This window comes from Hyperoodon ampullatus (assembly GCF_949752795.1).
Source record: "Hyperoodon ampullatus genome assembly, chromosome: 11".
Lineage (NCBI taxonomy): Eukaryota > Metazoa > Chordata > Mammalia > Artiodactyla > Ziphiidae > Hyperoodon > Hyperoodon ampullatus.
The window spans coordinates 39,317,196-39,343,327 of NC_136924.1; the positions used below are offsets into that span (position 1 = coordinate 39,317,196).

At 57.8% G+C, this 26,132-nt stretch overlaps 1 protein-coding gene across 3 annotated transcripts in view; it reads right to left on the minus strand.

Annotated features, from left to right (window-relative positions):
• SCUBE1 (signal peptide, CUB domain and EGF like domain containing 1) overlaps positions 1 to 26,132 on the minus strand; it is a gene marked incomplete at both ends in the record, with an annotated part of 129,967 nt that overhangs the window by 58,926 nt on the left and 44,909 nt on the right. For all 3 annotated transcript variants that reach the window (XM_079715644.1, XM_079715646.1, XM_079715645.1), the window contains one exon: positions 23,023 to 23,157. In XM_079715644.1, coding sequence (XP_079571770.1) covers positions 23,023 to 23,157 — 135 coding nt within the window. The remainder of the gene's footprint in view (positions 1 to 23,022; positions 23,158 to 26,132) is intronic.

Here is a 26,132-nt window from a genome sequence, read left to right on the forward strand (position 1 = left end):
GAAACTGAGGACACGGTGCCCAGGTCTAGAGCCAGGCCTTGCTCGGAGGGCCATAAATGAGCTCGCGGGACCCACGGAGGAAACACTCCTGACCTGGGTCAGATTACAGGGCATGGGCTACAGAATGCTTCCCAGGTCAGAGGTTTAGATGGTTTCCCCATGAAAGCGGATGTGGGTGGCATTTAAAACGATGGCGGTGTGCAGCACTTTTCAGTTTGTACGGGGATGCCACAAGCCCCTGTGGGGCAGGTGGAGACTTGCATTTCAGCCTGGGCGCACAGAGGAGTGCTGATGGGTCAGGGTGCCGACACGCCCCGGCCGGCCTCCAGCTGTCACACCCAGAGGCGCCGGCAGCCTGCTCAGCCCCCTCGCACTGCACTTCTGCACAAGTCAGACGCTGCCGTGCTGGCCCACTGGACGCCGGGGCAGCAGAGGCTCGTCCTCACCAGCTCCACGGCTGTGTCCTGAACTAGACACCGCTCCGCCACACACAATCCCCCAGCTTCCAGAAGGGGTCTCTACGTGTACCTGGTCGTTGCAGTGCTCCCCAGGACCCACGGAACCCCCAGCCTCAGTGCAGAGCCCTGCAGGCCCGGGAGCCCCGAGCAGGCGTCCCTCCGCCCTCCGGGCTTATTCCGGGTCCAGGCCACACACGTCACTGTGTTCCTAATCACAGCCTGAGATTCCTGCTGGTTGGCAGATGTTCCTCTTTAAAGCAAAAATGTTTGCAAACCTCAGGCACCTTTTCCTCCAAGGCCTCAACTTAAAAGGGCAGTTAGCAATGGACTCCCCTGCTGGCTGGGAAACTTCAGAAATGGGAGACTGCGGCAGCGGCTCAGGGCTGGGCCACACCACTGGCTGCTCCGGCACCCCCATGCTCTAGCTGCAATGGGCTTTTTTATCTGGAGCCTTGTCCACGTTGGCCCTGCCTGGCAGGCCCTTGCAGCTCGTCCTCTGGCCGACTCGGAAGCCCTGTCCCTCCCAAGGCCAGCCAGGTTCCCTGTCTTCTCCCCTCCCAGAGGCCTCGCTGAGTGCAGAGCTGGGCTGCCCATGGGCTTTGAGGGCAGGAACTATGGACCATCCACCTCCGGAGGCCTGGCCTCTACACACCACCCACTCAGCGCCTGCCAAGCATCTCGCCAAAATGCACTCTGAGGGCCCTGGTGTGATCAGGGAGAACAAGGGTTCCCTGGGGTGGTCTGTTTGGCCCCTCTCCTGAGTCACCCACAGCTTTTGGGAAACCCCCTCCACCCCAGAAGACTTGATCCCCCCTCCCTGTCTGCCTGGAGCGGCTTGGAACCCCCTTCAGTTGACCCCGGTTGATGTTTATCCTCCTGGTGATTTGTGAGGAGTTTCCAGAATTTATGAGGTCAGGGGTCAAGTGAGAGGTTAGAGGTCACAAGTCCATCAAGAGGCTAAGTGCAGATGAAAGGAAGAGCTGCTGTCCGCCCACACCGCCCTGAGGCCTCCTTCCCCAGGTGACTCACTAGCCTCCTGTTCAAGGTGAGGACTAGCTCAATCTTGACCTCGGCCACTTTAAGCATGGGAACGGGGCAACTGAGAATTGACCGATAGGGGCCAGTCGGCTACTGCTGCCGCTCCAAAAGGCGTGTGCACGGTAAGGCCCGTGCCACTACGGCCCTCCCTCCTCCGGGAAGCCTGCCTTGGCCCTCAGGCCCGTCAAGGGCCTTTTGGACTCCTCGCTGTGGGGTAGCTGTGTGGCTCCCCTCTGCTCTCCAGGTGACTCAGGCTGAGCTCTGGGCCTCCTCAGTGACCTCACCGTCCAGGGCAGGTCTTGCCCAGGAGGGGATGCTCCGAGTCCCCACAGTGAAGGGAAGGGAAATGGAATAGCCTCGGGTCTCGGTCTCCCAGCTGGCAGCGGCAGCCACCAACAGCCGGGCTCACGTACGGCTGGAGTGCTTCTGCTCAGCCCAAGCGCTTCTGGAGGCTTCTGACATGGTGGTCGTGAGAGCATTGCCATCACATTTAAAAATGACCCTAGCAACCACTCCAAAGAAGGCCACAACTGCCTAGCTAGGGGCCGGGGGTACAGCTTCCTCTGTGCGGGTGACTCAGCCCCCTGCCCAGCTGTGGACGCGGGAACTGCACGACCTTCCCCTCCACCCTGGGGCGGCACTGGCTTCCGCGGGCCATGAGAAGCTCGGCTTCATGGTTGGCAGGACCACAGATGGTCAGGGCTGGACGGCTCCTTGCCATCCATCTTCCAAATGGGGAAAATGAGGCCTCGAGGCAGGGGTGACAGTCCCAGATCATACGGCAGGCCTGGAACCCAGGCCGCTGGGCTCCCAGCCATGGCTCTCCTGGTCTGGGCGTCACTGAGCTACCCTTGTGGGACTGAGATGACTGACAGGCAGCATGCATCTTCTGGGAACTAGGAACCTGGCACAGAGCTGGGCTAATAAATGGTACCTGTTACTATTTGTTGTCCTCAGAATTAAGAGCCTATGAAAATTCAAGGCAAATTCAGACTCTGTGAAGCTCTCCAGGCAGCCCCTCAACGAAGCACAGAGCCCCTCGCTCCTCTCTGACCTTCACCCGGCTGCGGCTGAGCATGAGGGCAGAGCCTCAGCTCACCTGCAGAACCATCACGAAGCCTCGTCTCTCCTGCTGGTGGCACCTCTCTAGCCTTTCCAAACAGCGTGGCGTTCTTTGAGCAGCCGTGCTTTATGACAGCTGGGGTCCCGACCTCTCACCTGCTTGTCCTCTGAGTCCCCACTCTCCCTCTGCAGCCACCACCAGCCTTCCCACTGGGAGGGACGTATAGCAGAGCGGCCTCGGGCAGGCCTGGCCCACGCCCTCTGCAGCTGCTCTGTGAAAGGTGACGGGCTCTTATGAGCAAGGTCACTCTGGCGGCATCCTAAGCAAGGGGAGAGCTAAAGGGCTGGCCTATGAGACCCACGCCTCAGGGCAGCGCCGAGCTGAGTGGCTCCCCTTGGCGGCTAACTGATGCCTTCCTTCACTCTTTGGGCGCGGCTCAAGCTCTGTCCCGCAGACCGTGGGTCCTGGCTTTGTCTCTTCCTTCCAGCTGGCACAACGCTGAGGGCCGGCTCTGTACTTCTCCCATGCCTGTTTACCTGCGGCCATCCCGCCCACCAGCCAGCGAGCTCCGAGAGGCCGTGTCTTGTCCCTGCTGTGTCCCGCGCCCAGAACCCTGGCTGCACACGGCAGATGTTCAGGAGATCTTACTGGGGAGCGGATGCAAAGGCGCCAGAGGGAGAGTCCAGCCCCCAGGCCGGCAGGCCAGCCTGGCCACATGCTCACACCATCAAAATGCTCTGAGGAAGGCAGAGGGGGCCGGGGCCAGGGCTCGCCTGCTCGTACCTGAGCCTCTGGTCAGATACCTCCTTCCCTCTTCTTAGCTGACAAATGGGTTGTCAGAACGTGTACCTCCAAGGGTTGCCGTGAGGCTCAAATGAGAAGACCGTGAAATGTGTGTGGCACAGAGCGGGTTCCTAAGGAAGCAGGGCTGTTCCTAAAGCTTTTCTACACTGCTCCTGCTTCCTTCTGCCTTGTGTAAAATGCGAGTAGCTGCTAAGTTGCCCTCTCCTGCCAACCGTGGGTAATTTGAGGGGAGACCTGACCTTTATCCTTTTCTGTATCCCAAGTACCCAGCACGGGGCCTGCCCAGAGTTAGGGGTCAGCAAACAGTAACTGAAAGAAAGCAAAGAAGAATGGGGGCGAGAAAGAGAGGGAAGGGAGGAAGAAGAGAGAAAGAGGGAGGGAGGAAGAGGAGAGAGAAATGAAGCCTTTCTTACCTCAGAGCAGATTAAACCCATTGCCTATTGTTTAGGGGACAAGACGAGAGGCATAGAGAATTTGGAAAGCACTATTGTGGCATTCGCGCTGTGTGTTCTGTGAAACACAGCATCCCAGGTTGCCTGATGTAGGGAGTTCACAATGCACGTTAAAGGCTCTGGGAAGTCCTGCAGGCACTCGTGGATAGCCCCCTCCCCCTCACTTAACACAGTATCCTGGGGAGCTCTGCCCCAGCCCCTCTGGGAGGCTCTGGGTTACAGGCTTAGAGACCCCAGGGTGGCCCACTTCAGCCCCTCACCTTACAGATGAAGCCACGCTGGCAGAGGGACTGCGGAGGGCGCAGGTCGGGTCGGGGAACACGTGGAGCCTGGCGTGGCCTCCTCTGTGCCTCAGAGCCTCAGGGGTAGAGCGGACAGCTCTCCCTTCTTGTCCGCCCAGGGAGGCGGTCCTGAGCACTGCGAGCTAACAGGGGTGGTACTGGGGGGGCTACTGCTGAGGGCCACGGGGCCAAGTGGAAGTTTGGATGGGAAAGGTGAACCCCGGGGCATGCAAGGTGCGTGTTGCCAAGCACTTCTGCTCCAGGAGAATGCACCTGGGCTCCACAATGGAATGGACTTCAGGTCCCCCACCCTGCTGCAGCCCCATCCCAGCTCCTCTGAGGCAGCCCGGCCCATTCCCGCCAGCTCTGGCTGGCACACTGGCTCCACAGGCTTCTCCAGAACAAGGGCGGAGCCCAGAACTGGGCACAGAGCAGGCTTCTGCGAGCCTGTGGAACCGAAGGGCCCTGTCTCCGTCTTCCTGTGGCCCCCTGCTTTGTACCGTGTCTACTCTTGGGAGCTGGACCACAAGAGAGCTGCCCCGGGGCCAGGTGCAGCCACTCCCTTGGCCTCACTCCCCATCTTGATACCATGCAGTGCTGAGTCCAGCAGAAAGCCCTGTTCATCTCCCCTCCTCGAGGGGAAGTGAGATATAATTTCAGAGCTGTTCCCAGAAATCCCGGTCTTCAGGGGCCTGGTGCCAGTCAGGCCAGGCTGCCCGCCAGGTCGAATCTAATTTGATCCAATCCATCCAAATCCAATTACGTTCTGCAGACTCGGACCGAGTGTCTCCTTGGTGCCCAGGATGGGGCGGGGAGCGATGAGGGCACAGAAGCTTTGCTGACACATCGCCAGGTCCATATTCAGACTCTGACGCTTGCTGCATGACCTTGGGCAATCCCTTCACCTCTCTGAGCCTTAGTTTTCACCTGTGAAAAGTGAATAGTTGTCGGACCTGCCTCCCAGGCACTCACTCAAGGTGCAGGCCCCTCCTCTGGGCCAGTGAGGCTGGCTAAGGGTGCAGGTAAGGACCTGAGGGGCTTTATACTGGGCAGGGGAAGCCATTGAAAGGTTGTAAACTGGGCAGCGATGCACTTTGTGTTAGAAAGATCTCTGGATGCTGCACGGAGGCAACCTTCTGGGGCAAGAGTGCAGGCCAGAAGCATGTGGGAGGCTACTGTTATCACCCTGAAAGGGACGAAGGAGCCTGGAGGGATGGCAGCGTGTGTGGGGACAGGGACAAAGGCTGGATTTGGGACACACTTCAGAGCCCCCTTCTCTCAGTTTTCCAGAAGACATGATGTAGGGACTCGGGCTCTGACTGTACTTTCATTTAACGTAACCCTCACCGTAAGCCTAAGAAGTGGGTATGGCCGTGCCCATTTTACAAACAAGCCCATGAGAGGCTGGATCAGGGTTGGGGAAAGACGTGCCAGGGCCACACCATGCACAAGAACTCCGGGCTGCACCTTCCTCTCCCAAGCGCCCCGAGCTTCCTTCTGACGGGCCCCTCCTCAGGTTCTTGCACTCTCTAGGCCCGGTGACGGGCCCCTGCAGCCCTTTCCCACCAGGGCCTATTTTCCCAAAGGCCTCCTATCATTTTTTAATGCTCTACAAGAGTGTGCACAGAGGTAAACGATGGCGGACTCTGCCTGCCCCAAACCAGTGCGTACGTCGCGTCTTCTGTAGACCAAAGTTCACGGATGCATCTAAAGCAGGGCAGTGGGGCTGGGGGCCAATCTGTTTGTACTTAGGGGCCAGCCTTTCTCGTAGCCCCCGGCCCAGAATAACAAAGCTGGAATGTGTGCCTCTCAGGGGTCGTTGCTATGGCGACTTCATCAATAACATCATTTTCCACATCCCTGTCCCTTAAACACGCAGGAAGAGAAGGCAAGCTGGGAACGGCAGAGCAGGGAGAAGAGAACAATTACCTTGTTACATCCTCCCCCAACTCGGGAGGAAGGGATTTCCCTCCCCTTCCACCTCATCAGTAGAAAATTACGGAGCCCAGGAAGAGGCTGGAGCCTTGGGGGTGGGGGTGGGGGTGACAGGAAGAGGCTGCTGCCTTCCCCAGCCCAGACTCGGCAAGCTGGCCAAGCCAGGCAGGGAGAAACAAATATGGGCTCCCACATGCTTCGAATGGGGGTGCTGAAGGGAACGGTAGTAATGTCCTGCCATGGGGGGAAAGGCACAGGGGCGGCAGCAAGGATGGGACCGTGGGAGAGGTGACGAGGACAACAGCCGTGCACGTCCGCCCAGAGCCTCCTGTGTGCCAGGCTGAGCCGCACGCTTTACATATGTTATCTCACGAATTCTCCCCACCGCCTCAGCAGGGCGCTTCTGTCCTGTACTGGCCCACTTAATGGATGAGAACACTGAAGCACAGAGTGGTTAATAACTGAGGTGCGGGGGCCGGATCTAGGGGCAGCCCTGAAGCAAGACAGAAGGGGGGCAGCTCTGGGCTGCGAAACAGGAAACTGAAACTCGCTGCAGACAGACGACCCACCGTAGCTACCGTTATTGAGTGCCTTTTGTGCCCTAAGCACTTTACGTGAATAACCACCTTTAAGTCTCAGGACCATTTTTCAAAGTAGATGCTATTATCCCCTCTGTGCAAGTGAGGAGAGTAGGACCCAAGAAAGGCTGGTAACTTGCCCAAGGGACACGGATGAGACAGGCATACCGTGTTTCACTTCAAAACCTGTGCTCCCCGTGGACTTCTAAGAGGCAAGGGAGCATTCACGGCCAGGGGAGGGGCAGGGACACCGGAGCTGTCCCCTTCTCTTCCTTACCTTTCCCCAGGGTGGGAAGCACGGAAACGACCCAGCCTCTGCCCTCCCTGGCTATGTCCACTTTTCCACATTCTGTCTCTCCAAGCCCATATCAAATGCCAGCTTCTCCAGGATGCCTGATTTTGCACCCCAAACCTCCCCCGAGTCGGGAGTGACCCCTCCATGGTCCTCAGACCCCCTGCCTGAGCTGGCTGTGGGCTGGGAGCACACCCTGTTCTCTCCTGATCTGCAGGGCCCAACCCCAGGCCCGGCACAGAGGCAGACGTGAGAACCCAGGCCCTTATCATATCACTCTGCAAGGTAAGTAGTTCTGTCATCATTTTACAGAACCATTCAGAGAGATTGAGCACTTTGCCCTTGGTCACTTGGGTAGGATGTGGTAGAGCTGAAACTTGAACCCTGTTCTGTCTGACTTGAAGACCTGCCCTTCTCCAGCTGCAGAAGGAACTTTCTAGAGCATAAACCTGACTGTATCTTCCCATTGCTAAAAACCCTTCAATGCTCCCACCCCAGCCAGGGCCCAGGGTTCGGCTGAAAGTTCTCAGCATGGCACTCTAGGTCCTCCCCATCCTCTGCTTGCCATGGCTCTAGGGAACAGGGACACTTGGCTCTCGGCCAGCAATTTGAGATTCTGCTTGGGTGTCACCTCTCCTAGGAAGCCCTCCTTGTTTCCACCCTCCCCTCAAGTCCCTCGGATGGATTAGGGGCCTGGGCTTCCACAGCCCTCTGGACTCCCCTCTCTCATAACACCCACCACACGAACTGTAACTTCTGGGTTTGCTGGGTTCCCCCACCAGACTTGGGGGGGGTCCTTGAGAGGCAGGGCCCAAGCCTGAGTCACCCCTTCGCCCTCTCCCCACCCCCCGGCCACTGCACAGTGCCCATTTCAGGCCTGAGAAATGTTCGCTAAACCTGGCTACACTGGCGAGGGGCCTGGGCTCAGCCACTCTGGGCTTTGGACTCTGCATCAGAACAGCGGCCAATACTCGGGCAACAGGACATGTCTGTCTGCAGGCCCAGGCCTGGCTGCCGCCTGCAGCGCAGTGCTGGCCCCAAGCCTGTGCCGCCTGCCTGCCCGCCCGCCGGTCCGGCTCCACCTCGATCCCCTAATTACACTCTAACAGCATCTGTGCCTGGATGATGCTCGGAGAGGCTCTCATTATGGGGCCTGGGCTTAGCAGAATGCAGGGCTCTGTCTCCCACCCTGTGCCCCTGAAATTACATCCTCCCGGGCAATTCCAGGCCTGGCCAGGGCGCCAGCAGCTGGCTGCCCCAGACTAGACCCCCAGCTGACCACGAGCCCAGCCCACCCCAGGCTGCATCCCTACGGATGGCCCCACCTGGGAAATAGGAGTAAGTCTGTGGGCTTCACTTGCCCAGAGCACCTCAATGCCAGGCCCCATGCCAGGCTCTCTGCAAACTTCCCTAATTGACTATCTCCACGATCCTGAGTGCCAGTTACCGTCAGCAGGCCCACCAGACAGGTGACAGTGCTGAGGCTCGGAGAGGGCTCCCCCACCTTGTGCAGTGGTGCAGGGACCCGACCCCTGGCCAAGTGCTCACTTCACACCCCCCCAGCCCTGTGCTCACTTGGCTGCCTCGGGGGCCCTCGAGGGGACTCTGCTCTGCCCTTCCTCCGGCGCCTCGTTGTTTTCATCAGCCCGATCCTTTCCTCACTGCTCCCCACTGCCCACTCCCTGGCACACAGACCCCTGGGCCGTCCCACCACCTCCACCCCTGCCTTCAGGCTGGATGCCCCCTGCCAGGGCCCCGGGGGGACTGGCCCTTGTCAGTGTGCACCCTGCCTCCCCCGCAGCACCTGCTGCCCAGCTGGTGCAGCCTCGGCAGTCCAGCCCTTGTGTGATTTGACCCCCAACTGCCTCCACGTTTATCTGCTCACCTGCCTATGTGCTTTCCTTCCACCAATATTTAGGTGGGGTCTCCCGGACACCAGGCCCTTCCTTCTGCAGGACCAGCCCGCTTCTTGTCTGTGCCTTTCATCCTGCCCTGCTCTCCCAGTGGCTGGACCACAGTTGAGCCCGTTGTAGGTGTGCAACCGACACCCACAGCGTGGCTGGCCCCGAAGCGCCTGCTCGCTTACAGACAAAGGCCCGTCTCTGAAACCAAGCCATCCTGCTTTGAGTGAGTTTACACACAAGCAAACAGCCAGAATGGACTGGTTTTCTGGAAAGCAAGAATTGGAAGGGAACTTAAAGAGCATCCAGATGAAGCCTCTGCTTTTCCACTGAGGAGGCTGAAGCCCACTGGACAGGACTTGCCCTGAGCCATGCAGCAATTAGCACATGTAACCTTCTGACTCCCAATGGCTCCCTTGACTCCCCATGCCTTGACCCTCAAGTTCAGTGTTCCTTTTTTTTTTAAATTTGTTTGGCTGCACTGGGTCTTAGTTGCGGCATGTGGGGTCTTTAGTTGCGGCAGGCAAACTCTTAGGTGCAGCATGTGGGATCTAGTTCCCTGACCAGGGATCGAACCCGGGCCCCCTGCATTGGGAGCACAGAGTCTTAGCCACTGGACAGCCAGGGAAGTCCAAGTTCAGTGTTCCTTCCATCACATCAGGAGGTGGCTCACGAGGCACTGCTGGTTCAGGGCTGTCGACCAGCCTTTAGGCTCACCCTTTCCCTCACTCACTCATTCTACACCTTTGCTGAGCACCACCTGTGTGCAGGCCCTGTGCTGAGGCCACCAGCAGAGCCAGCCAGGATGCACACGCGTCACAGGGGCATTTTCAGCTAAGACCAAGTCCTTTGCTGCAGCTGCTCACTGAGTGGGCAGATTCTGTGTACATGGACAGGTGGACAGATGGACGGATGGCCAGCTGAGACTGTGGCTGGCTCCTGGAGTGCCAGATGAGAGCAGAGGGGCAGGGCTGGCCTTCTCGGAGAGCAGGGGTGGACCCCAGCCTCCCTTCAGCCCCTCACCTCTGGTGCCTTGACCAGTCCTGGCCTTGAGAGCCCCTGGAAAGCCTCCTCTGTGAGATGAGAGGGAGCCTGCCTGGTGGCTGTGAGGACCACGCAGCAGTGCGTGCAGACACACGTGGACAAATATTTGCAGGGCTGCAGGTGCCACAGGAAGGTCGGCATCACTGAGGTGGGGCGGGCCTGGTTTTTACCAGATCTACTTCCTATGCCTATTCCAGCCCTTTCCAAGGTATGTGGCCTGGAAGTCGCTTGGTTTCCTCCTCTGTGAAGTGGAGAAGGAAGGTCATTAAAGGGCCCTAAAGATGTAATGGCTCCAGCTCAGGGTCCCTGCCCACCCCCTCAAGGTGGAGGTGGCGCTCAGTAAAGACTGCCCTGCCCACCCCCTACCCCGGCCCCGTTTGGCCAGCTCTGCAGTGCCTGTCCCTTCTGAGCCGCCCCTCACCCTGGACCCCTGCCCCCTCCATCCCCTCGCAGGGCTAACCGTCCTTCCTCTTCCCGTCCCCTGAAGTTCCCTGGCTGATCACTAGGCGTCACCAGGAGCACATCCAAGCCTCTCTGAGGCCCAGGTGGCTGGGATCACAGGCCTGTGAGACTTGCCTCCTGGGTTTTCACTCTGCTTGGGCTCCAGAGGCTAGGGGTGCCCCCTTCCTTCCCCAGGGTTGCCAGACACAGCAAATAAAAACATAGGATGCCTGGTTACGTCCAGATCTCAGATAACACAAGTATTTCCTGAGTGTAAGCATATCCCAAGTATTGCATGGATCATATTTACACCAAAAAAAGTATTCATTATTTATGTGAAATCCAAATTTAAATGGGTGTCCTGTATTTTATCTGGCAACCTTATCCCTCCCTCCACGGGGACCCTAAAGGGAGCCATGGGGGGACAGTCAGCTCACACAGGACCCAGGCCATGGCCTGGCTGTGACCAGGGAGCAAGTCTGTTTCTCTTTCCTGACAGGTGACCAGACTAACGTAGCCCAGGTGCAGGAAAGGCCAATGTGGCAGCTGAGCAAGTGCTCCCCCAGCAGCTCTGGGGGGCCCTGGAAGAGAAGCTACAAGAATGCTGGGGGATGTGCCAGCAGGAGATTCCCTAAGGACACGAGCAGCTCCCAGGCACCTCAGCCGGTGCCTCACCTCCACTGCCCACCACGTGCTGGGCTTTGGAGTCGCCAACACCTGGGCTCTGTGCTGGCTCGTCCCAACCCAGCTGTGCCCGCTGTCCCTGCCTGCATCTCCGTTCCCTACCCTGCACAACAGGGTGGCAGCTGTTACTTCCCAGGGTCCTTTGAGGATTAAAGGGCGCCAAGGACTGGGTACACAGTAGGAACTCAATAAATGTTGAGTACCTTTCCCTTTCCCCAGGGGCCGTATCAAGGGCATGAACAACCACCTTTGGCAACTTCCGCTGATTCCCACCATTTATTCTAACTCGAACAGACTGCCGAATGGTCACTTCACTCGGTAAACAGATACATGGGCACGCACTGGGTCAGCCACCGTGTGGGCCTGGGGGACGAGGGGTCAAGTTTGGGGCAGCAGGGAGGATCAGTGCTCCAGGAGAGGAATCAGCTCGTGCAGAGAGGCTGACATGCTTGCCTTGAAGTCAGAGACGGCTTCACAAGAGGAGGCGAAGCGAGATAGGCTTTGAAGGATGACGAAGAGTTCTCCAGGAAGTGAGGGGGATGGGGAATGGCACTTGAGGCAGAGGAAACAGCACACAGCGAGGCCCATGACTGGTAAAGGGCTCCCCGGTCACGGGGAGAACAGAAGGCAGGTGGGGGATGGGCGAGGGGCCGCGCTCTGGAAGGCCTTGGAAGGCGGTGAAGGCCGAGTTCCTGGTGCGGGAGAGACAAGGGTTTGTTGTGGCAGCTTCATGACACGCACGGCAGGGAGAGGAGGCACAGGAAGGTCCTCAGTGGGGAATGACATGGCCAGAGGGTCACGCAGAACAGTGGCTCCCACTGCTGTCAGAAGGCGGATGGGACAGGCAGACTGGAGAAACAGTTAACTGAGCGGAAGGGTGAAGCCTGGCCCCTGGAGGAGGGTGGAGAGGCAGGGCCCCAGGGCTGCAAGGGGCTCCAGGCAGTGGGCAAGCCCTGCTCCCACCCCTCTATCCATTTGTTCATTCAGCATCGTTGGTCTCAGGAGCTGGTAAGATGTGGGTTCAAATCTTGACTGTGCTACTTACTCACTATGGACAAATCTCTTGGCTTCTCAACCTCCATTTTCTCACCAGCAGAATGGGATAATACAGCTACACGGCACATCTGGTCACTCCCGTCACAGTCTGGGCACAGTGCTTGGCACACAGTGATGCCCAGTGACAGCTGACAGTTTTACCAATTTCAGGTCCAGGCACTCTTCTAGGGGACAGAGTATACACATATTCTCTCATTTTGGTCCTCATAAAAATTTCTATAATGAACACTAATGTTTGTCCCATTTCACAGATGAGAAACTGAGGCCCCAGGACGTGCAGCCGAGAAGGGAGCCAGGGCCCGGGCCAGCTACCCCTGCGCTGTCCACACTAGGAGGCCGAGGTCCTGCAGCATGGAGGAAAGCCCACCGCCAACGCCACTAAGTACTGGGGTCCCTGCAGGGCTGCTTGGCAGGGGCTGGCCGGAGGCCAGGCCAGGAGAAGGGCGTGAAGCTGGGCACACCAGCCAAAGGAGTTGTTTATGGGATGGGAGGCTCGTAAAAAATAATGGGCTGGATTTATCGTCCCCGCCTCAAGGGCCGTTCTGGACTGCAAAGGGCCGGGACAGGCCTTCTCCGGCAGCACCATAAATCTGCCCACTAAATGCGAGAGCTGTTTATTCTCCCGCCCACCTGGTCTGTAGGCCGGGGGGCCGGGGGGAAGAACCTGCCCCACGCTCCGCCCCAAGGAGCAGCCAGAGGGGCAGCCCTGAGGCTGGGGTGGGGTATTCTCCGGCATGGCCACCGTTTCCCCTCTTTTAAAACAGGAAATTCCCGGCCACACACACCCATGGGGAACCTAGAACCCACAGCTGATGACAGAAAGCCCTGGAACAGGACAGGGGATGTCCCTGGTCCTACAGGAAGCACGCTGGGGCCTCTTAGGTCAGGGCCTGGCCCAGACCCCATCATGTGGGAATCACGCCCCGGGAAGCAATGGGAGCCGGCCAGCCAGGCACCCTGATAGGACCCTAAGCTGGCGTTCGGCTGGGGTGGCTCGGGAGGGACCGTGAGCCTTTGTCCACAGGCATTTGAGTCCGGAGATGGGGGTGGAACAGGAGAAGAAAAACTAACTTGGGCGTCAGAAAGCTGGCCTCCCATCCCGAGGGCTGCCTTGGGCTGTGGCCCAGCTGGGGTTCCCTCCCACGCTGGGGTGACAGGGCTCGCCCGAAGTTCTTCCCGGGGTAGCTGCGAGCATCACAGCGGTCAGGGTGTAAGAGCACCGTGAGCTGCGGAGGGTGGGGCCGGCCGGGCGAGGACCCTTGCTGGCTGGGACCCGAGGAGAGGCGGAAGCGGCCGAGACAAAGTCCGGAGGAGGGTCAAGGACCAGCCTGGAGGAGCGTGAGGGGAGGGCCCTGGACGAGGGCCAGGATGGGAAGGCAAGGGCGGCCATCTCCCCTGAGAAGCACCGGCCCTCTGCCCTGACTCGTCCCCAGGGACCCGTGCCTGAAAACTGCCCGGGGACCTCTGCTGAGGGGTCCCCAGCTGGCCCCGTGGTGGTTTGGGCTTTGGGCAGCGGGCTCAGGGCGAGGCTCCCGGCGGCGGCTGACCCGGAGCTGCCGAGGGCGCGGGGCCTGTGCTCCACTTCAGGGTCTGAGTGTGGCTGGAAGGAGGGCTCTCCACTTCTTCTCCAAGTGCCACAGGGGAGCCCAGCCCCCTTCCCCGGCCTGGCCCCGGGGTGGTGAAGTGCAGTACAGAAGCCAGAGCATGGCTGTCCCCATGCCCCCTGCGGGGAGCTCAGAAAACTCCCGAGCCCCTGCCCCCTGACCAAGCCCGGTTCCCGGGCTCACGCCCACCATCCCGGCCACCTGCTCGGGTCCCAGGCCGAGTGGGCGAGGAGAGAGTGTGGGCGCCTTCACTGTGCATGCGTTGCCCCGGGCACCTGTGGTCAGGACGCCGAGCCAGAGGCTGAGCAGGACGCGGGCTTCAGTCTCATGAGAAGTAGAGACTGGCTGGTCCCGCTGTGGGCCCCAGGCTCCCCTCCAGGGTTCCAGACTCTAACAAGAACAAGGCCCCACGTGGACCAGAGCCACTGGACCCTACTTCAAACCGCCACTGAAGTACTCCGCACCTACGTGATGCAGGGGCCGGGCCTCTCTGCAGAAAGGCCTGCCTGCCCCGCTGCCCGCCTTCCACTCAGCCACCGTCCTGTCCACCCACACTGCCCCTGATGAGGTCCTGACCCTGATGGCCACCAGGGCCACCTCCCAGAAAATCGCTTCATCTCCCTTTCCAGCCCACAGTGGGTAGCGATCTTCCCCAAATGTGGATCATACGTCCACCCCTGGGGCTGATGGGGGCCCCGTCACTGTCACAGCAAAGTTCAAACCCCTGCCAGACACGGTCTCCTGACCCTCTCACTTCTGGCAGCTTTGGGTCTGGTTTCAGGTTCTAGGACCCACTCTCTCCAATGGGCAAAGAAGGCTGCAGGGACACGGACTCTTCCGGCTACCAAAATAAAGTTGGCACCTTAGACGGCAGAGAACCCCTGGCCGGAGGCGAGAGGCCAGGCCGGCCTGAATGAAGGGCCCAGGCAGTGAAGAGCAGCTGGACGACCACAGGGTGGAAAGACAGGAAGGGCGCCGGGGGCGGGAGCGGCAGCAGACCCAGAATCTATACGTGACCCCGTGAGAAAAGTATCTGGTACAGGGAAGGGGCTCATATCCGAGTCCCCCTTCCTCTCCATTGAGGCTGCATGGCTTACAGAAATGACCTGAGGTCAGGACCAGCGCTGGCACCCAGCCCACCAGGCTCCGCCACAGAATCACCTCCTCAGTCAGACAGTGCTGGAGGGTGACAAGTGTCTGAGGGCCCTCTCTGCTCAGACACCATCCCAGAACTCAGGCCCAGAGAGGGCTGGGACTGCACGTCTGTCTAGGGTCTCTGCCTCTCCGTCTTCAGAGCCCTGCTCCAAGTTGGTTTTCAATGTCAGCTGCCTCCATTACTTTCAACCCAGGTCTGGACCCAGGTGGCCCCGCCAGCTTCTCGCCCTCTCCTTCCCATTACTGCTGCACAATCCCCCAAAAGCCCCCGGCCATGCCGCCCACTCTCCACTCTTCAGCTCCTTCAGAGGCCACCCGCCCTCAGGGGCTTCTTCGATCCCTCTCCACCTCCCCCAGGCTCCCAGCCCTCAGGCAGAACTAAGTTCCCTGTGACCTTAACAGGCTGCTGGCTGAGCCCCTCAGCACTGTGGCCCAGGGCCCAAACTGACCACCCGGTACGTGATGCCACGCCATGCCACGCCACGCCACACCCTGGGTGCAGATTTGAGCATCACAGCCCCAGTCCAGGTTGACCAGCACACTGGGTGAGGAAGTCCCTCTTCTCTTTAGAACCCGATTTCCATGCCTGACCAAAGAAGGGGCGAACCACGGGATAGTTGTAGTCTCTTTAAACACTGGGAGGCAGCCACAGAAGGTGGTCATGATTTGAACCCAGACCGCCTAGGTGTCAGTCCTGGTCCTACTCCTAGGATCCACGTGACCCCAGGTGCATTACCTGCCTCTGTTATTTGCCATCTGCACATGGGAAGTAATAGTACCTACCCCGTAGGGCTCAAGGGGTTATGAATGAGGTAATTTTAGCGTGGCAATATGCCTTGGTTTGCGTGGGACAGTCCCAGTGTATACCTGCTGCCCTGTCGCAATTAATAGCACCTCCTTTCACTCTCAAAAGTGTACTGGTTCGAATATTAACTTATAGAGCCCCCTGGTTAAGACAGGCAAAGTGCTCATAATGTGCCTGGACGAGTACTCAGCTATTCAATTATTATTAAAATGCTAATTCTTGGCTGCTGAGGCGGTTACACAGAGCCACATGTAATAAAGTGGCCGAGAACCATACGCGCACACCGTACTAACACCAACTTCCCGGACTCGATACCGTTCTCTAGTGATGTAAGATGTGACCGCTGGGGGGAACTGGGTGAAGGGTATGTGGGACCTTGCCTTACTATTTTTGCATTTCCTTATGACTCTACAATTACTTCAAAATAAAAAGTTTCAAAAACCCTATTGTTTGGTCTCTAGCTACAGTTGAGTACAAACTTGCAGATAAAATAAACAGATCCTAAAAATACTTCACGCAGGGGTCTAATAAACAAAAGGATGAACTCTAAGAGAGGTCCCAGAGAATACCCACAAACTCGGAAATAGGTGAAAATGGCTCCTGTGAGCAAACAGCTGTGGCAGAGCCCAAGGCCTTTCCTGAGAAGCCAGGAGCCCTCAGGCTCACACAGTCTCCGCCTCTGCATGTGGACCCAGGGCTGCTGGCTTCACATCGAGACCCCCTACAGACAGGAGTGCGGAACGGCAGGCAACAGCAGTATCAGAAGAGTTAACTCCAGCCCAGAAGCTGGGCCACTCAGCACAGCGACAGACATTAACAAGCATTCTCTGGCCTTCACAGGAGTGGCTGTCTCAGTCACTGAGTTTGTAACAAAAATTGTGAATCGTAGGGAAAAGAGGCGGGGCCAACTTAGGCTGTTACCCTGAAGAGAGAAGGGATTGGGTGAGCCATCTCAGGGGATCTCCACTACGGAATGTTTTTGAACTCTTGGTGCTTAAAGAGGCACACTTGGTACCTGGGACGCTCACACTTGAGAAGCATCTCTGCTTCTCGCAGGCCTCACCCTGCCTGGACCGGCTGCAAGCCTCATTGGAACCCTCCACACAGGCTGCCCAGGCTCAGAGGCCAGCCTGCCAGAGGACGGGATCCTGCCGTGCCGCTGGCTGCATCCCTGGGCAAGTTTCCTATCCTCTCCGTGCCTCGGTTTCTTAGTCTGTAAGGATGCAACACACTAGTGCATGAAAAGTGCTCATCACAGTGTCTGGCAGGCAGAAGCCCCCAGGACATGCAGCTCTCACCATCACCATCATCACTGAACGCAGAAGCAGCCAAGCTTTCCTATTCCTGGCTCCCACCTCTGATTTTGGCTGGAGCCAGTATTACCCTTGATGCCAAATCTTGAGCTTTGTGAAAACGCGGCCCTGAGTGTCACCAGGAATGCCAGTGGTGGGCGGGCAGTGCAATTTCCTACCCATATTTATATGTGCATTTATATGTGCATTTAAACAGGCTCAGAAGGATATTAAACAGAACATTAAATGCACTCAGGTAAACCCGTGACGCCCCTGCTGAGAGAATGCCAGCCTGGCATCCGCTCTGCACGGGCCTCAGCCTTGCAGGGACACGGATGCTCAGCTGCCCCATGGCCAGTTCCAGTGCCTCCAACGTGGGAAAGGAGGCAGCACAGCAGGGCTTCAGCGTGCAGTCAACTGTGCAATGGCCTCTCAGAGCCTCTGGGCCCCTACCACTTGGTCCAGAGCCTGGGCAGACCACAGCGTCCACTAGCACGTGCTGACCAGGAACCTACCTGCACAACCCGAGGATGTGGAGCATCCGGGCCCAGGGAGCCGCCAAGAACTGAGCATCACTCTCCTTCCTCCCTCAGGCCTTTGCCATGGGCCCCATGTCAGCACAGGACACAGAGGGGTGGGGAACACGGTCTCCACCCACAGGGAGCTCCCAGGCTGCAGGGATGCAGGCAGCAGGTAGAAAACTGCGTTCGGTGGCCAGTAACAGTGGAGGGTGGGAGACAGGCAGCCCTCTGAGCACAGACGAGGCAGAGCCTGACAGTGCTCCCTGGGCCGGCTCAGGACAGGCTGTGCAGTGACTGGGCGCTCTCACCAACGCTGAGTGGGGCACCAGTCAGTAGACAGGGTGGGGCGGGGCTCCCCGGGCCCGGGGAGCAGCGGGGGCAGACAGAGGCCCGATGTCCTCTTTATGTCTGGGTTCCCGACTGCCCGTGCCTAGCAGGGGCCTGGCGCACTGCTCAAACCTCCACAGGGAGGACGGGGCTGGACGCTCCTGGGGGGCAGGGGCTGGTCTGACCTCTGCAGCCCTAGGCGGGTCAAGCAGCGAGTGAGCTAGTGCCGGATGAACGGCTGTCTTGATGGGCATGTCCTGCCCTGAGCACAGACAAACCCAGGTGCGAGGGCCACCGGCTCACCCCTCGGAAGGGAGTTCCTTGAGGATGAGGCCTGACTCCTGATCGCCTCTTCACCCCCGGCTGACGCTCAGGCTTCAGCCAGCAGAGCCTTGCTCAGTGTGCACCCAGGCCCTGACTCTGCTGCTGGCTCGGGAAACTGGCCCAGAGAGGGTGAGGCCCTGCCCTCTTGGGGCCTGTTTCCTCATCCGTGATAAATAACAATAATAAGAGCCCACATTTATTGAAACTTTCTTTTCAGCATCTTTTTAACTCTATGAAGTCGGGACTATGACTCTCCCCATTTTACAGACCCGGCACAGAGAGGTTAAGTGACTTGCTCAAGGTCACACAGATGACAGGTGGTGGAGCTGGGATTCCAGCCTAGGCTGCGGGGCCCTGGAACCTGTGCTCCTAGTCATGGCATAACACAGAGATGACAGGTCTCCTCTGTGCCAAAGGGCCCTCAGGGATGAACTTTGACAGGTACAGCCCCTTAGGCGCCCTTGCCAGCCTCTCCTGCTTCCTACAGCTGTGGGGACGATGTGACACTTCCTCTCACTCTGGGGCCTTCCACCACCACCACAGATTGGACCACTGTGGGCACTTGGTGAGGCTTCAGAGCCCAGCCATGCAGGACAGCTTCCTGTGTCGGGGAGAGGGCACACATGTCTCAAACCCACTACCATCGGCAACAGTGGTGGCCCAGGATCAGTGCCAGTGAGAGAGCAATCCTCCACCAGGCCGGCCAGGAGACCATTCTCATTACTGTCTCTGCTGTTCAGACGACCACACTAGAGCCCCTAAGTCCCTCCCTCCAGAGTGGTTTTCTCAGCTCATTATTAGAAGGTAACTCCTAGGATCCTTATTTAGCATTTCATCCCCTTTCTAGATGCAAAGCTTCACAGGGGTCATCCCTGCTTTTTCCCACATGGGGATCCTGGGCACCAGCCAGCACCTGGCACATGAATGAATGGAATAGTGACCTGCCATCGCACAGCTCGTCAGAGCTTTTGGAGCTCCTTCTTCTCCCTAAATCAATTTTGCTCAGACTGAAAGAAAGAATTCGTCACTGGAAGGAAAGGGAAAAGTTCATCCAGGAGTCAACACCTTCTTGGAGCATAGATATGACATAAGTTTTTTTAAAAAAAGAGCAGGCACGGGAGAGGGAGGGAACTCGAACGTGCTAGCTGCTTGGTGGCCCGTCTACTCTGGGACCGGGGAGGCCCCCTGGGTGCATGGCTACGATGGGGAGGCGGAGGCTGGGAGTGGCCTGGCCCAGCTGCTCCCAGGCTGTGGGGTGGAAGAGGGACTTACGGCTTGCTGGACCAGAGGCTGAGTGGGAAGTGAGTGTGGGCTGTGATGGAGCCAGAACCAGCTCAAGGAAGTGCTGAGCAGAGACAGACAGGCCACAGGTGGGTCCCCTCCCACCCAGAGCTGGGAGAGAGGAACAGCCTGTGTCCCCAAATCAAACATGAGTTCTAAAGGCCTAAAGAAGCTGTCCATGTGAGTTGCCACTCCTAGGGCGGGCACTGCACTTGACCTCCTCAAAGCATTTCCCCTAACGGAGCCCTCACTTGCCTGGGAGGGACTGCTGGTCCCAATTTATAGACAAGGAGACCCGGAGAGGCAGGAGTAACTGCAGAGGCCACGTGACCAGTGGAGGTGAGAATGGCTGAGAACCTGAAACCCGCGACCCCAGCCTGGCCAGATCCACACGCCTCCGGCCAGGGTTTGTGCCATCGCCTGGGAGGTGGGGCCACTCAGAAGGGCTGAGCCCCGTGGCCTTGTTTCTTGGCCAGGAGCCTGGAGCAGACCCTGCTCATGGGTCTGGTCCCCTCTAATCAAACCCAGCTCAGGGGAGGCTCCAAGGGGCTGACAGGCATTAGGAAGAGTCAGGTGACATGAGGAATCTGATCTGGGGAACAGAGGCCACTTAGGTACAAAACAAGCTGGGTCTCAGCACCTTGAACATGGCTCTTCTGAGCTCAAACAATCGTCACTGAAGTTAACACACGATCACGATGGGCAACTGTCACGACAACCAACAGAGGCTCAGGAGTGAGCAGCGTGTCCGGTCACCCAGGCCCGGCCCCACCCACGGGCACTACTGAGTGGCTGGCCAACGTCCTGCGCGCTTGTCCCGTCCTCTTCGGACCTTCCACAGAGCCTTCGGGGACCCCGGAAATGCTGCCCTTGTCCTTCAGCAGGTCTCCAAGAAGTTGTCTCCTGTTTTTTAGATTGATTCACTGCCCAGACTTAAAAATGAAGAGACTGACACAAAAGTCCTAATGAGAAAAGGGACTTCTTTAACCAATATGTCAGTTCATGTAGATTGGGGTTAGTCCCCCAGATCTGTATTCTGGTTACATCTAGATTCCTGGCTTCACCTATAAATCCAGATCTGGCCACCCAGGCCTTTGGGTGGAGTGAGGCACGTAGACTCCAGGCTCCACTGCATGATTAATTTGAGGCCCAGCCCCTGAAGCATCTGGTTTCCCTAGAAGTCCCCCGCCCTTCCCCTCCAGCATCATTTCCCCGCCTCTGCTTACCCAGCTTCCCATGGCTGCTCCCTGCACAAAATCCAAACTCCCGCCCACATTCCACCAGCCTCATGGTCTGGCCCCTGCCAAGCTCCCCTCATCCTGGGGTCACTGTGCCCTCCATCCCACCCTTCATTCTGCGTTTCCCGGGAGTCTGGTCCATGCCCACCTCAGGACCTTTACACACACCCCACCTGGCCTCACAGTTGCTCTCCCTCCTTGTTCCATTTCAGCTCACATGTGGCTTCCTCAAAGAGGTCTTCAGCGCCTGCCTATTTCTGTCTATTCCTCCACCTGGTTTCTTTCCTTACCAGCCTCATCATGTCACAGCTAGTGACCTGGGCTGGAATCCTGACTGCCGTGTCCCTAAGGTATGACCTCGGGCAGGTCCCCTAACTTGACTGGGCTTAAGCTTCCTCACCTGTTGCAGGGTCATAATACCCCGGCCTTGCCAGGCTGAAGTGAGGGTCCAGCTCAGAGTGAGCGTGCAACCTCACAGCAACCACTGTCGCTGTCCCCCCCATCATCGTGCCCCCCACCGCCGGCTGATGCTGAGGTTTGCTTTGTAACATCCTTAGTACAACCAATGCTCACAGGCCAAACCAGGACCTGGTTCCAAACAGGCCGCTGTCTTGTATCATGCTGTTTTCCCCTTCCTGCTCACCCTCCTTTCAACGTGGGGGCACAGCTTCACCTGGAGCCCTGCTCGCGGGAAAGCTGCTCTTCAAAGGAACAGGGCCCACACAGCCCGGCTGACAGGGGCTCCGGCCGTCCCGGCTTCGGGGACTTTACAGCTCGCTCAGAGCAGCTGCCGCCTGGTAAACCCCTCTCCTGGATGAGAGCAGGACCCCCGTCCCACCCCCAACACTCACTCTCTTCCTCATAAATCTGCTTTTCATAAAACTCAGCGTGGAGCCAGGGTCCTCGCTTTGGGCAGCTCAACTCCACAGCCCCACAGCTGGGAGGTCTTCTACAGTGCTGTGAACGTCTGGACAACGTGCCCGGAGCAGGTGCCCAGGGACCTCGGAGCTCGGCCTTTCCGTCCTTCTGGGGACCCGGCAGGGATGGGGATTATTGGGCTGCCTTGTCTTTGAGGAAACCACCTAAACAAACACTAAGAATTCTAAGGAGTCCAGTAGAGTAGTTCTACTTAATTACCCTGGGTTTTGTACTTCTTAAATGTTTTTTGCTTTTCTATCTCAGGAACTGTTTTCAAATAAAGATCATGCCCAGGGCCCCCAAGTCTCACCTCACAGCCTCTGTTAGCTTTAGTGCACACTGGCACTTTACTCCCAGGATCTGGTCCTATCCTCCAAAGACCCTGCCGGGTCAATGTCATGGCCCCATTTTGCAGATGAGGAAGTTGAGGTTCGGAGCTGCAGAGCCACCTGAGGAAGGGCTCCCAGCTAGGGAGTGGCAGAGCTGGATTCACATCCTGTCGGACCCGGAGCCCAGCGCCTGCCCTTTTTATTCCCTGCCTTTCAGTGTGAACCATGCCACAGACCAGAGATGAGGCCCTACAGGGCCCCTCCAGCACCTCCTCCTTGTCTAGGGTCAGCGATCGGCGAGGGGCTGAGGCTGGAACCATGGGGCTGCCTGGTCCTCCTTCCGCATCTACTCTCTTGAAGGCACAGCACAGCCAGGCCGCAGGAAGGCACAACCGCTCTGCTGCAGCACACAGCCCGCCTTGAGATTCTGGGCCTTGCCATTATCTTAACCAAGATGTGCCTCCATGCCTTCCAAAATACTGCTTCCTCTGCCTGGAAGCCATGTGGGTCCTGGCTTCTGGCCAGCTGTCCCATTTCACAGCCCTGCTGCTTTGGGCCCAAACTGACCACCACTGCCCTGACACCAAGGACCTTCACTTGCTGGGCTCAGCTAGAGGCCAGGCTCTGTCCCAGACTGGGGCTGTCCCCAGGCTCCCCAGGCGCTCCAGTTGGCTGGAGTCTTCCCCCTCTGACCCTCTGCACTGCCCCGAGCCGGCCTGCCATCCCACCTGGCCTACAGAGAGCAGCCAGCTCCTGACCCCAAGGACCCTCTGCTGGCTGGTGACCCAGTGAACACACAAGAGACTGAGAAACAAGCCCTCGGCGCGGTCAGATCTCCAGCCCCGCTCAGGGAAAGGGGACCGTCGGGAATGGGGCCCCACTCTTCCTAGCCACATCCAGCCCCCAGCCCAGAACGGAAAATAGCTTCTCTGGACACATCTGCCTATCTGTGGCCCCATCTCGTCCCCACATAAAAACACCAGAAACACCGACAGCCCTGCTGTAGGGGCAGAGGGCGGGAGCTGGGAGGTGTCCCTGCAGAACTGACACCAGAAGCACAAAACAGCCATTCAGGCCAGCACCAAAGTTCCCTGCCTTGACCCCGAGGCCCCCAGAATCAAGATGCGGAGAGGGGGCTCCCAGAGGCCACCTGTTTCCACAGGGGAGGGGGCGTGACTGGGCTGCACGAGCCAGTACTCACCATTGGAGCGGTGGATGCAGGTGTGCTGGTTGTCGCTGAGGAAAAAGCCGCTGTGGCACTGACACTCGTAGCTGCCCATGGCATTGACACAGATCTGCTGGCAGCCACCGTTGTTGTCCTGACACTCGTCCACATCTGTGAGAAAAGGAAGAGAAGGGGACAAGAGAGATCACACCTGGAGCTAGAAGTGAGGCGTGGTCACCTGGAAGGACACGGATGCCATCAGCTCCCCTGGCTGCAGAGTGATACCACAGAGGTACCGCTTGGTGGTACCCCACGGTGGTACCCTCCAACAGTACTTCATGGAGTTACTCCACAGAGGTAGACACTTACAATGGCTGGAATGCTAGCTGGCCCTGGCTTTCCTGTGTGGCCAGCACTACTCCAAGCATCTTACCTGCATTAACACCTTTAATTCTAACAGAAACACTATACATCAGATCTAGGTCTGGGCCTATTTTACAGATGAGTAAACTGAGGTACAGAGAGGCGAAGTTACTTATCCAAGGTCCCACAGAGGCAGAATTCAAGTCTGGTGGTCCGCCTCCCAAACCTGGGCTCTCACTGATGCCACCTAACCCTCCCTCTCCAGGAAGACCTGCAACTAGCACCATCTACCCCCGACTCAAAGGGCCTCGCCAACTAAATCCCACCGTCCCCTTTCTTCAATCACACCTCAGATTTGCAACCAGCAGTACAGACCTTGCAGCAAGGGAGAGGCTGGAGGCCAGGGCAGCCTGCTTTCTGCCTCGAAAATTGATTTCAAAAGCCCCGAGAAGGGGAGGTTTTTAAGAGGCCCTGACCTCTGGCTGCCAAGACTGCTGCGGAAAGCTGCCGAGCGGTCTTTCCCACTCTCCGGGAGAGACAGACCTCAGGGCCGACACTCATTTTTGACCAGAGGCTGCTGGCACAAAGGGTGCTATTGGCTGAAAGGAGTCTTTATGAAGTTCTGGTCTTGAACAGAACAGCATGTTTCAATTACCCAAGTCATAACCCCCTACACTGTCAGCTTGTTTAATGAAAGAACGGCTTCTTAAACCTTAATGTGCCATGTCTGTATTGTCATTTTAATAGGCAAATATATGAAACCACAAAGGCAACGTGAGCTACTGGCTGCTTGGAGCCAATCCCACGACCCCCAACACACGGGCGTGCACACACACACACACACACACACTCACTAGCTTTGGCACTGAACTTTTTAAACAGTTCTTTTTAACACAGCCATCTTTTAGTACTGGCACCAAAAGGATGTGAAAAGGTACAGACTCAGGCAGACTGACTGACCTGCACTGAACCGGGGGAGGACTCAGTGCTGGCGCTATGTCAGCTGGGTCCTACTTCGGCTCAGGGACAACGGACCACTTGCCTGACCATGAGACCACGCTGCTGCCTTTGAGGCTGACGGCGAGGCAGGTCATTATTCTCCTGCAAGCTCAAATGTCAGCCGTGAGGCAGCCAGGACGGAGGAAGAGCTCTGAACTATAAAAGCCACCAACAATTAGAGCTAAAACGGTAAAGGTGGCTCTTGCTGAGAGGAGACTGACAGGGGGTTCCGGGGGAAGCTGGGAAGGACAGAGAGGGATTTTTCTGAAGACCTTTCTACTCAACGAGTTTTCGTGATGGCTCCCTAAAGGCCCAGTGCCAGGGGCACCTCCCCTCCACACCCCAGCGGTGTCTGCCTCTGGGGGTCTGCCCCCGCCTGCACTAGACCATGAACAGCTCTGAGCCAGGCACTGTGTCCTGTTCATCCTATTAATAACAACATAAAGCTAACCTTCCTGGAGTGCTCGTCGTGTGTCAGGCACAGGGCCTCACTCCACCCACACGCTCAATCCTTGCGGCGACACTGAGTGACAGGCTGTGTTACCGACTCCATTTTACAGATGAGGACACTGAGGCACAGAGAGTTGAAGTAACTTGGGCAAAGTCACAGAGCTGCTTGGAGCAAAGGCAGGACTCAAACCTGCTGTCCAGCTCCTAAGCACGTGCCTTTGGAGCCCCTGCTAAGCTGGCCACACCAGCAAGTGCGTTCAGACTAAGGTGATGAAGGACTGGCTACTCTTGAACTCAAGCTGCTGGGTGTCACCTTGAAAGTATCTGTAAACACGAAGCTGGGGCCAGCCTGCATGAGTAACTAAGGAGAGTCCCAGCATACTGGCTCAGCCCCGACTCTGTCCCAATAACACCCGCCAGAGGCTCCGATGCCCACGTGCCGGCACACACATAACGATAAGATTTGAACACGGGGAGCTGCTCCTGGGACTCAGTGCAGACTGAGTCACGCTCTTTGAGGCTCTTCCCATGGCTCTCAGATTCTTTGCTCTGTACCTCGGCTTCCCCAGCCCTCGCAAAGGTTCAATGGGTAAAACAAACGACAGATACAGGCCCTCAAACCCTGAATTCATAGTGTGGAAACACTACTTCCACCCCATCATCAGTGAACTCCCGGGTGGCCCCCATCGGGCCTGGCCACCCCGTCACCTCACTGGAGGCTAGGAACCGAAGGGCACTGACGTCACACACCTACAAAGCCTCAGTGAGCTGGCAGGGTGGCTGGGCCTTGCCACTGTTGACACTAGCGGGGAACAATGACTCTCCAACACAGAAGAATAATTTGAAACAAATGCGAAGCCATGTAAACATTCTCCCCGCCGCCGCCCCCCACCCCCGCTCCCAAGTGATAAAGCCCTAAGATTAAGCAGGAGGGAAGAGGGGGCTGCCCGCTCTGCACCCTTTTTCCACTGTGGCCCAAACACAGGCCTCCCCCAAGGTGGGCAGGAAGTCAGTCTCAGAATTCCTTTGGGTAGCCTGCCGTCATCACCAACTTCTCTAGAGACTGGCTGAAGACTGGCCTCATACCCCTCACACCCCTGTGTCCCCGGCCCTCCAAATGGGACCCACGGTGAGGTCTGAATGGTACCAACAGAAGCATTTGGGTCCTTGAGATGCCTGCCCGCCGGCCTAGGACAGACTGGGTTCCCCTGGAGGCCCGGAGCAGGCCCAGCAGGCACTGTGGGAAACAATTAGCTCCTTGGCCCTCCTGACTGGGGCAAGCCCAGCGCACACTGCTCCTTGGTCCCCACGGACTTGGCACATTCTGTTATATG